Here is a 12,430-nt window from a genome sequence, read left to right on the forward strand (position 1 = left end):
GAGACATTTCTTGACCATGTAGTGAATAGTTTATAGAACACTGTCAGAAAGACATTTCTTGACCGTGCAGTGAATGATTTATAGAACACTCTCAGAGAGACATTTCTTGACCATGTAGTGAATAGTTTATAGAACACTGTCAGAAAGACATTTCTTGACCGTGCAGTGAATGATTTATAGAACACTCTCAGAGAGACATTTCTTGACCATGTAGTGAATGATTTATAGAACACTGTCAGAGAGACATTTCTTGACCGTGCAGTGAATGATTTATAGAACACTGTCAGAGAGACATTTCTTGACCGTGTAGTGAATAGTTTATAGAACACTGTCAGAGAGACATTTCTTGACTGTGTAGTGAATAGTTTATAGAACACTGTCAGAGACATTTCTTAACCGTGTAGTGAATGATTTATAGAACACTGTCAGAAAGACATTTCTTGACCGTGCAGTGAATGATTTATAGAACACTCTCAGAGAGACATTTCTTGACCATGTAGTGAATAGTTTATAGAACACTGTCAGAGACATTTCTTGACTGTGTTGTGAATGATTTATAGAACACTGTCAGAAAGACATTTCTTGACCGTGTTGTGAATGATTTATAGAACACTGTCAGAAAGACATTTCTTGACTGTGTTGTGAATGATTTATAGAACACTGTCAGAAAGACATTTCTTGACCGTGTAGTGAATGATTTATAGAACACTGTCAGACATTTCTTGACTGTGTAGTGAATGATTTATAGAACACTGTCAGAAAGACATTTCTTGACCGTGTAGTGAATGATTTATAGAACACTGTCAGAAAGACATTTCTTGACCATGTTGTGAATGATTTATAGAACACTGTCAGAGACATTTCTTGACCGTGTAGTGAATGATTTATACAGGGCTCGAAATTAGCGAGAAATACTCGCAAAATGCGAGTACATTTGAAAAATAGCGAGTAAAAATAGTGGACACTCGAAAATTTTAGCGAGTGGTGATTTACAAACTATGATCGTATCGTATCCGTTTTATACGGTAATGCACCATTCGCTTTTCTTAAACTTGCACTCTGAATCATACAAACGCTTACATGAACGATCGATTTCAACAACCGTTTCTATCCGGATTTTTCTTTTACGATTTTTAAGAAACTCGGAGTCAAACAAATGCTTTAGAGATCGGACATCGCATTATGATGAAAAATACATGTGCCACGAGTCCTGTTCACCTATAGGGGTGATTAAATTGAATTCTAAGTATGAGGTTTTTGTTATTCATTTATCTAAGAAGAAAAAAAAAGTCGGAGTCTATGTTATACCAAGTCTTCCGGTAGTTATTTTTATCAGAATCATGAGAATGTCCTATCTAAATTAATTTATTGTCATATTGAGGTCGGGTTGTAGTGATGACACGAGTGCACTGCTCACCGCGTAGACAATTATCAAAAAAGTCCATGGGGCTCATAGTCGTGCTGCTTATAAAACCATGAGTCCCGGATGCGCTTTGAAAAATCACTAGTGACAACTCTGATGTGGCATGAAATTGGACCTGCGGTAAACAGGTTGTGGATTAGAGGTGCGATAATCAAGAGACCAAAACATGACTTACGTAACTTGGTGTCTTGTCCAAATGATGCCTGTTGACCCACAAGGCTCAGTAATGAATAATGATGGGGAAAATACATGAAATTGATTTTTTAAAAAAAACATGAAAAAAGAGCACTGCTTCATTATTTTTATTTTAGCTTGTAGGTTTTCATTTTAGCCTGTGGATTTTTTACCCACAGGCTAAAATTAGCCTGTGGTAGAAAAAGTTAATTTCGACCCCTGTTTATAGAACACTGTCAGAGAGACATTTCTTGACCATGTAGTGAATGATTTATAGAACACTGTCAGACATTTCTTGACCGTGCAGTGAATAGTTTATAGAACACTGTCAGAGACATTTCTTGACCGTGCAGTGAATGATTTATAGAACACTGTCAGAGAGACATTTCTTGACCGTGCAGTGAATGATTTATAGAACACTGTCAGACATTTCTTGACCGTGCAGTGAATAGTTTATAGAACACTGTCAGACATTTCTTGACCGTGCAGTGAATGATTTATAGAACACTGTCAGAGACATTTCTTGACCGTGCAGTGAATAGTTTATAGAACACTGTCAGACATTTCTTGACCGTGCAGTGAATGATTTATAGAACACTGTCAGAGAGACATTTCTTGACCGTGCAGTGAATGATTTATAGAACACTGTCAGACATTTCTTGACTGTGCAGTGAATGATTTATAGAACACTCTCAGAGAGACACTTCTTGACCGTGTAGTGAATGATTTATAGAACACTGTCAGAGAGACATTTCTTGACCGTGCAGTGAATGATTTATAGAACACTGTCAGACATTTCTTGACTGTGCAGTGAATGATTTATAGAACACTCTCAGAGAGACATTTCTTGACCGTGTAGTGAATGATTTATAGAACACTGTCAGAGAGACATTTCTTGACCGTGCAGTGAATGATTTATAGAACACTGTCAGAGAGACATTTCTTGACCATGTAGTGAATGATTTATAGAACACTGTCAGAGAGACATTTCTTGACCGTGCAGTGAATGATTTATAGAACACTCTCAGAGAGACATTTCTTGACCATGTAGTGAATGATTTATAGAACACTGTCAGAGAGACATTTCTTGACCGTGTAGTGAATAGTTTATAGAACACTGTCAGACATTTCTTGACCGTGTAGTGAATGATTTATAGAACACTCTCAGAGAGACACTTCTTGACCGTGTAGTGAATGATTTATAGAACACTGTCAGAGAGACATTTCTTGACCGTGCAGTGAATGATTTATAGAACACTGTCAGAGAGACATTTCTTGACCATGTAGTGAATAGTTTATAGAACACTGTCAGAAAGACATTTCTTGACCGTGTAGTGAATGATTTATAGAACACTCTCAGAGAGACATTTCTTGACCGTGTAGTGAATAGTTTATAGAACACTGTCAGAGAGACATTTCTTGACCGTGTAGTGAATGATTTATAGAACACTGTCAGACATTTCTTGACTGTGTAGTGAATGATTTATAGAACACTGTCAGAGACATTTCTTGACCGTGTAGTGAATGATTTATAGAACACTGTCAGACATTTCTTGACTGTGTAGTGAATGATTTATAGAACACTGTCAGACATTTCTTGACTGTGTAGTGAATAGTTTATAGAACACTGTCAGAGAGACATTTCTTGACCGTGTAGTGAATGATTTATAGAACACTGTCAGACATTTCTTGACCATGTAGTGAATGATTTATAGAACACTGTCAGAGAGACATTTCTTGACCGTGTAGTGAATGATTTATAGGGCACTAATCCAACCTTTGACTACTACTGTGGTACCAAACACCATAAAAATCAAACGAAAATAATTTGTGAATATGTATTGATCGTGAAACTATTACCTTTTGTAGTTCTGGGTCATCCTTATCATGGTACAAATGTGGGGTGATTGGGACACAAGCCAGAATTTTCTCATTCACTGCGGTTTCCATATCTGCCATCTGCTGATCAGTAAGGGATGGAATGTCTAACTCAATCGAGGATATGTTTTCACCGAGATTCCTGGTTAAATCAAGTGCTAGTATTATTTATATACTGCCAGCAATTGCTATTATACATGTGTAATTATTTCAAATACTATGGCAACAATGGAAAATCAATATATGCACCCAAGGGTGCATAAGCCGAGTTGCATGGGATACATTGTAAAGTCAGGAATGATGTGGCATATTTATAATTGTGAAGAACTAATTTCAGTTTTGAACTTTTCAAGTTACTGTCCAGAAACCATATTTGTCTGAAGTTTTCAATCTATTTTTGGTCACTGTGACCTTTACCTTTGACCTTTTTTCTCCTTTGCTGGTATCCAACAATATAACCAAGTTTCATTTGATTCAAATTAAAAATTTTCAAGTTATTCTCCGGAAACTAATTTTTTTTTTGGAATTTTAAATCTATTTTCGGTCACTGTGACCTTGACCTTTGACCAATTTTCTCCAAAATCAATAGGGGTCTTCCTTACCTGGTACATAACAATATCTTTAAGTATCATTTGATTCGGATTTAAACTTACTGAGTTATCATCCGGAAACCAAATATTTCTGAAATTTTCATTCTATATTCGGTCACTGTGACCTTGACCTTTGACCTTTTTTCTCCAAAATCAATAGGGGTCTACCTTACCTAGTACCCAACAATATATCAAAGTTTCATTTGATTCGGATTTAAACTTTCTGAGTTATCATCCGGAAACCAAATTTTTCTGAAATTTTCATTCTATATTCGGTCACTGTGACCTTGACCTTTGACCTTTTTCTCCAAAATCAATAGGGGGTCTTCCTTACCTAGTACCCAACAATATATCAAAGTTTCATTTGATTCAGGTTTAAACTTTCTGAGTTATCATCCGGAAACCAAATTTTTCATTCTATTTTCGGTCACTGTGACCTTGACCTTTGACAATTTTTCTCCAAAATCAATAGGGGTCTTCCTTACCTGGTACCCAACAATATATCAAAGTTTCATTTGATTAGATTGTAATCTTTTCGAGTTATCATCCGGAAACCAATTGTTGACGCCCAACCGCCCCATCACCAAACCAATAGCTGAGTTCAACTTCGTTGCAACTCGGCTAAAAATTAACTTCAAACTGTACAAAATCATACACATAAAGGAAGCAAGTATTTGGTTTGTCATCTATAGCTGACTGTGTTTCCATTGTAGGCACATAGGAAGGTCACCAAAGGGTTGAATAATAAAGATATATCGTCACTCACAATCAGACGCATGAAATTATCATAAATAGACTGGAGAATCCAAGCAGTACATACCAGGAGGTGGTGGGGCATCCATACATGCTTTCTGCTATTGCTGTTATCAGGTGCTGTCCTGTAAATGAAAATCAAAGTACTGAGAGTACGGATAGGTGCTGTCCTGTAAATTAAACAAAAGGTTCATGGGCCATATCGCTCACCTGAGTCACTTTGATCCATATCTAAAGATTTTTCCTATATATTCGCATGTTAAACTTTCATCCCTATTGTGGCCCCAACCTACTCCCGGGGACCATGATTTTTATAAACTTGAATCTGCACTATGTCAGGAAGCTTTCATGTAAACATAAACTTTTCTGGCCTAGTGATTTTTCAGAAGGTTAAATGATTTTCCCTATATATTTGTATGTAATATTTTGACCCCCTCCTTTGGCCCCATATTACTCCTGGGGACCATGATATTTAAAAACTTGAATCTGCATTATGTCAGGAAGCTTTCGGGCAAATGTGAACTTCTTTGGCCCAATGGTTCTTAAAGGGACTGGTTCACGAATTTTGATCAAAATATTTTCATTTTTGGTGTTTAGCATTAAAAATATAACTCATTTAATGTTGACAGCCAAAATTTTGACCTTCTGAATGCAAGAATGAAAGCAATATTTTAGCCTTAAATCTGTGTTATGTAAACAAAGACTCGCGTCTTTTTATGTAAACAAACAAACAAGTGAAATATTGATTTTGTAATATAATTCATCTTACTTTTGCATAATCACAAATTTCAACTTTTAGATGACACATTTTACTCTTAAAATGCTTGAAATGTGAAAGATATAATAAACTTAGATCGATATCCATTTCTTTTGAAAATTCCATAAACAATAACATATCGCAATCTTTGTTTACAAAACAAATAATAAACTCTCTAAAATGAGCTTCTGTGATGATGTATAACCTTAATTTTCATTTGAAATCTTTCAAACACATTAGACAGTAGATTTTGATAATTAAAAGTGAAAAACAAAATTTTGGGTAAAATCACGAATCAGTCCCTTTAAGGAGAAAAATGTTAAATATTTTTTTCTATTAATTAGTTATGTAAAATATTGATCCCCTATTGTGGCCCCATCATGGCCCCAGAGGTCATGAGTTTAACAATTTGAATCTGCACTATCATACATGCCAACTTTCCCGATTTGTGCGGGATTCTCCCGATTTGAGAGCTTCCTGATATAGTGCAGATTCTAAATTGTTAAAATCCTGGTCCCCGGGGGTCGGATGGGGCCACAATAGGGGATCAAAGTTTTATATACAAATATATAGGAAAAATCTTCTTCTCAAGAACCACTGTGCCAGAAAAGCTGAGATTTATATGAAAGCTTCCTGATATAGTGCAGATTCTAAATTGTTAAAATCCTAGCCCCCGGGGGTCAGATGGGGCCACAATAGGGGATCAAAGTTTTACATACAAATATATAGGAAAAATCTTTAAAAATCTTCTTCTCAAGAACCACTGTGCCAGAAAAGCTGAGATTTATATGAAAAGCTTCCTGATATAGTACAGATTCTAAATTGTTAAAATCCTGGCCCCCGGGGGTCGGATGGGGCCACAATAGGGGATCAAAGTTTTACATACAAATATATAGGAAAAATCTTTAAAAATCTTCTTCTCAAGAACCACTAAGCCAGAAAAACTGATATTCACATGAACAGCTTCCTAACATAGAGCAGAGTTAAGTTTGTTCAAATCATGGCCCCCTGTTGTAGGATGGGGCCACAATAGGGGATCAAAGTTTTACATACAAATATATAGGAATTTTTAAAAAAAAAATCTTCTTCTCAAGAACCACTGAGCCAGAAAAGCTGATATTTACATGAAAGCTTTCTGATATAGTGCAGATTCAAGTTTGTTCAAATCATGGCCCCTGGGGGTAGGATGGGGCCACAAGGGGGATCAAAGTTTTACATACAAATATATAGGAAAAATCTTCAAATAGCTTCTCGTGAACCATTAGGCCAAAGAAGTTCACATTTACATGAAAGCTTTCTGACATACTGTAGATTCAAGTTTGCAAAAACTATGGCCTCCAGGGGTAGGTTGGGGCCATAATAAGGACTACAGTTTTACATGCAAATATATATTGGAAGTCTTCTGATATGGACCAAGGTGACTCAGGTGAGCGATGTGGCCCATGGGCCTCTTGTTTCATGTAGTTATGTTAGATTTCAAAAGATTAAAGAAGAAATAGCCATTTGAAATTTGAGGGCGAGACAGCCCCTTGACAACGGGCCGAGACAGAGATATCTTGGCCCTTAGGGCGAGACAGCCCTACCTACCTGCAGCTGTCTCACCCTAGCCAAGATAGGTGTATCAGGGCTGATACACTACTAGGTATATGATATAAATATTTATTTTCATGCTAAAATGACGTGAATTTTGAGCTTTGAAAAAAGGTCGTCGTGCGCAAAATCCCCCATGGGGATTTTTAAAAGTTGTACATGTATGCACTATGTCAGAAAGCTTTCATGTTAATCTCAGCTATTCTAGCTCAGTGGTTCTTGAGAAGAAGATTTTTAAAGATTTTCCCTATATATATTTGTATGTAAAACTTTGATCCCCTATTGTGGCCCCATCCTACCCACAGATGACATGATTTTAACAAACTTGAATCTGCACTATGTCAGGAAGCTTTCATGTAAATATAAGCTTTTCTGGCTTGTGGTTGTTGAGAAGGAAGATTTTTAAAGATTTTCCCTATATATTTGTATGTAAAACTTTGATCCCCTATTGTGGCCCCATCCTACCCACAGATGACATGATTTTAACAAACTTGAATCTGCACTATGTCAGGAAGCTTTCATGTAAATATAAGCTTTTCTGGCTTGTGGTTGTTGAGAAGGAAGATTTTTAAAGATTTTCCCTATATATTTGTATGTTAACTTTGATCCCCTATTGTGGCCCCATCCTACCCCCCCGGGGGGGGGGGGGGGGGGGGGGGGGGGGGGGGGCATGATTTTAACAAAATTGAATCTGCACTATGTCAAGAAATTTTTATGTAAATCTCAGCTTTTCTGGCTCAGTGGTTGTTGAGAAGAAGATTTTTAAAGATTTCCCCGGCTATATATTTGAATGTAAAACTTTGATCCCCTATTGTGGCCCCATTCTACCCCCCAGGGGAACAAGATTTTAACAAACTTGAATCTGCACTATCTCAAGAAGCTTTCATATAAATTTCAGCTTTTCTGGCTAAGTGGTTATTGAGAAGATTTTTAAATGACCCCACCCTATTTTTGCATTTTTGTAATTATCTCCCCTTTGAAGCAGGCTTGGCCCTTCATTTGATCAAACTTGAAAGCCCTCACCCAAGGATGCTTTTGGCCAGGTCTGGTTGAAATTGGCTGAATGGTTTTGGAGAGGAAGTCGAAAATGTAAAATTTTTACAGACAAACGGACAGACGACGGACAATAGGTGATCAGAGAAAACTCACTTGAGCTTTCAGCTTAGGTGAGCTAAAAAAGGTTGGCAATGAAGCATAAAATGCAGAATGAATGAATTCATGAACTGGTCACAAAACATGTAGTCTTGCTTAGTACATGATAAACATTTCAAGAAATGTTTTAGACCCTCCCCCCCCCTCCCCTCCCTATGGCGATATCTAAAAAGGATAAACCTTAAATTTAGAATGGTTGTAATGATAATCATTTTACCAATCTAATTAAAATTAGATCCTTTGATCCGCTCACGTATATTGCTACACTTGTGTAGCGATATACGTGAGCGGATCAAAGGATCTTTTTAATTAGATTGTCATTTTACTGAATTTGTTGTCTTTTAAGCAAAAGGTTTTTAAGATATTAATCGAGCAGACAACACTTGGTTGTTTCATCATGTTGGTAAAACCAGCATACCTTCCCTCATAACTTTGTTGTCCAGTGTATAATCAAACCAACTTGGGAAATACTTTTTACATTAACCTGTATGTTGTTGCATATGGTCAAACCTCCTCTTCCAATCCACTTTGAGGCATACTTCTGTTCCAGCCTGTATCTCCTTGGTGACAAAATTGATTGCATCAGCACCTCGTCTCGTGATGCGTAACACCTCTATGTCGTTGATCTAGAGTGAATGAAAACAATAACATAATACCCATGGATACATTTTGTGAATGAATCGAATCCTTTACGTGTGCATCACCTGAATATGGTGAGAAAATGAGCAGATAATTTTCATCATTATGTATTTTACAAGCAATTGTGAACATAAAAATCATAATAGAGTGAAAATAACCAAATTTCATATTTCATTGGATGATGCTAAAGGCCAATAGTTCAAGAAGGACAAGCTCTAAACTCGTAACAATAAACCATCATGATAATACATGTATGCATTCTCTATCATTCTTTAAAAATTCAAATAAAATGTATGAAATACACCAGAAAACATATTTTCTAAGTTTCAACAATGCCGCGAATTAAGTCGTGGAGTATGTGGAATATGCACTAACATCCGGATCTAACTAGTTACAAATGACAAGCTATGGATTTCAATAAAAATTAAGCAAAATATACAGAGTGAATGTAAACTTTAGGGATCAAATCACAGAACTTTATTTGTATGCATGTTACTGTTCAATGAACACGATCAGACATGTCATACTCATAGTGCCGTACAGGGTTTTGTTTTTACGACATTACTCAATTAAATAATTCAATGTAGGTACTATTACTATAACTACTAATTCATTCAATGTAGGTACTATAATTATAACAACTAATTCATTCAATGTAGGTACTATAATTATAACTACTAATTCATTCAAGGTAGGTACTATTACTATAACTACTAATTCATTCAAGGTATGTACTATTACTATAACTACTAATTCATTCAAGGTAGGTACTATTACTATAACTACTAATTCATTCAAGGTAGGTACTATTACTATAACTACTAATTCATTCAAGGTAGGTACTATTACTATAACTACTAATTCATTCAATGTAGGTATTATTACTATAACTACTAATTCATTCAATGTAGGTACTATTACTATAACTATTCATTCAATGTAGGTACTATAATTATAACTACTAATTCATTCAATGTAGGTACTATTACTGTAACTAATTCATTCAATGTAGGGGTACTATCATTATAATAACTACTAATTCATTCAGTGCAGGTGCTATTAGTATAATTGCTTCATTCCAATGAGAGTTAGATTGCAGGGTCATTATATGGATTAAATTTATTGGAACTCGCAAAATTTTGCAAGTTGATAAAAAATTCAATTTCTAACTCTGCTTTTTTTCTTCTATTTCTTAGTGCTATTAGGATACTTGCTGAAGCAAATACAATAATTATTGATAATTTTCTGACAGTATGGAGACCAACAGCACCGGTAATTAGGCCAGACCAAGCAGAATATAATGATAACAGACAGTATTAATGTGTAGCAGGGATTACAGTCATGCAAACATAATTGAAGTTGATTACCGTTCCTCTGTCATCTGGCTGGAAAAAGAAGAGAAAACACAATAGTTAGGAAATTATATAAAATGCATGATACAAAACAATCACCGATTTTGTCAGATTCACGACAATTATCATTATGAAGGGTTACAGTGACACAGATCTTATGGGTTTATCCCCATTGAATATTTCATAGAAAGTATAAAGCATAAAGCACATCCGCAACATTTCTGTCATTTGTTTCTAAAACTATTCTATCATCTCTTCAGTACTGAAATATTAAAACTATTTTATCATCTCTTCAATACTGAAATATTCTATTCTTCTTTGCTACAATAACTTAGTAATGTCCATATATACAACCTTCTGTAATACATGAATATTGATTTTACACTTTTACTTGCCACAACAAGGAACAATCAAAGTGACTATATGCTCATTTTTAACTCTAAAACAGACCTGGTAATATATACCCCATGATTTTTTGTGTAGAAACAAGACAGGATGCAAGTGAATTGTACCTAATATATCATGAAAAATTATATATATTATTGAGAAACTAGAAGGCAGGAGTTCCTTGGTTTTTGAGGCAGTAAGAGTATAATTATAAAATTGGCATGACAGCTGAACTTCAGATTGCCAGATATATGTCACACAGGAGGAAATACCATTCTGAAAACCTACTTACCTTTAATTTAGAATTATCTTTAGAATGGTATGAGTTACATTGCTAGATATATGCTTATTCCATAATGGAACATTTCCAGAGCCTCACTTAACTGCAAGTTTCTAGCAAATTTGCTTACTAGCTAACATATGCCACCAGTGACCACAAGATCGAGAACTTGAGAACCTTTCATTAGAGGAGTGTCTGATCATTCAACAAACAATTGGAAAGGAGCTTTGATAAAATGATTTTAATGGCCCCCGATATATTACACACAGTCTGCCATAGTAAGGATGCTTATGTCCATTGAAGTTTTAAAAATCATCTTGTATGAATAAATTTTTCATGCTAACTATGATGATTAAATGCAAAAATTCACACTAAATGCAAAAATTGATTGTTGTTCTGTGTTCCATATAGAATACGTTTTTCATTATAAAACATCTAATGTCTTTTGATAAAACCTTGGTAACATTTTCAAGTTACTGAAGTAAACAGACATTAATCTTATAAACAAGAGGCCTACAGGCCTTATGCAGTTACCCAAGTACTAGTTAAAAGTATCACTACTCCCAAGGGCTATGGAATCTAGAAAAAAAATCCTGTTCTGAATATCTAAGCTATTAAATTCTAATCTTCAGCAACAGTATTAAACAAGATGTGTTCTTATTTTTTAAAACTTCAATGCTCTCAAAAGTGCATACACTTATGAAAGGCTTTACATAAGATATGTATTGACATTATGAAAGATATGACTAGTGATGAAACGATTGTCGATCGTTTTAAGCTCTTCGATTCCCATCATCGATTCTATTTTTCATAATCGATTGTCGCCTGTACACTAATTAATATCTAATCCGAGATTCATCTGACTGTTAATCCTGCTTTTAAATCAAGATATGTGCGGGGAAGTCTTAGTCAGAGTGGACATTGAAAAGTGGGAATTCAGTGACCCAGTTAGTGAGTACGCTGTGCATATCCATAAAACTGAATAGAAATAACCCCAAAAATAATAAACATTTATTATAACTACATGTAAATACCGATTATATCGATCATTGATCAATACAACTCTTCCAAATATGACCAATTATCGATTATGAAATTTTCCGATTTTTCAACACTAGATATGACTAATTTGGATCCATCCTAGAGTCAAAACCCTGGGTTGTGAAATTCACCATTTTTTGTACATCCTTTTCGGCTATTCCTAAATATGCATTTAGGTTTTATACAATATTAGCAAACTTAAAGAAGTCCTTCAAATCATTATTATAATTTTGACACCACGCTGAAATTTACAACTTTGGTAAAGGACTATACTTACTCCTTTTAAATATCCATTTAGTTTCAATTTAGTATCAATAGCATTAAAGAAGATGTTATTTAAGTGTTTTACACATAAACACTATATAATATTAAGTTTAAATTGCCCCCACACTAGGGTCAGAACCCCTACACCAG

General features: G+C 35.1%; 1 protein-coding gene across 2 annotated transcripts in view; it reads right to left on the reverse strand.

Annotated features, from left to right (window-relative positions):
• LOC125646467 (alanyl-tRNA editing protein Aarsd1-like) overlaps positions 1-12,430 on the reverse strand; it is a 37,353-nt gene that overhangs the window by 15,400 nt on the left and 9,523 nt on the right. For both annotated transcript variants that reach the window (XM_048872787.2, XM_056141496.1), the window contains exons 3-6: positions 10,324-10,341; positions 8,802-8,943; positions 4,886-4,943; positions 3,458-3,617 (exon numbers count right to left, since the gene is read on the reverse strand). In XM_048872787.2, the coding sequence (XP_048728744.2) occupies positions 3,458-3,617; positions 4,886-4,943; positions 8,802-8,943; positions 10,324-10,341 (378 nt within the window). The remainder of the gene's footprint in view (positions 1-3,457; positions 3,618-4,885; positions 4,944-8,801; positions 8,944-10,323; positions 10,342-12,430) is intronic.

The sequence above is a fragment of the Ostrea edulis genome, chromosome 6 (assembly GCF_947568905.1).
Source record: "Ostrea edulis chromosome 6, xbOstEdul1.1, whole genome shotgun sequence".
NCBI classification, from domain to species: Eukaryota; Metazoa; Mollusca; class Bivalvia; order Ostreida; family Ostreidae; genus Ostrea; species Ostrea edulis.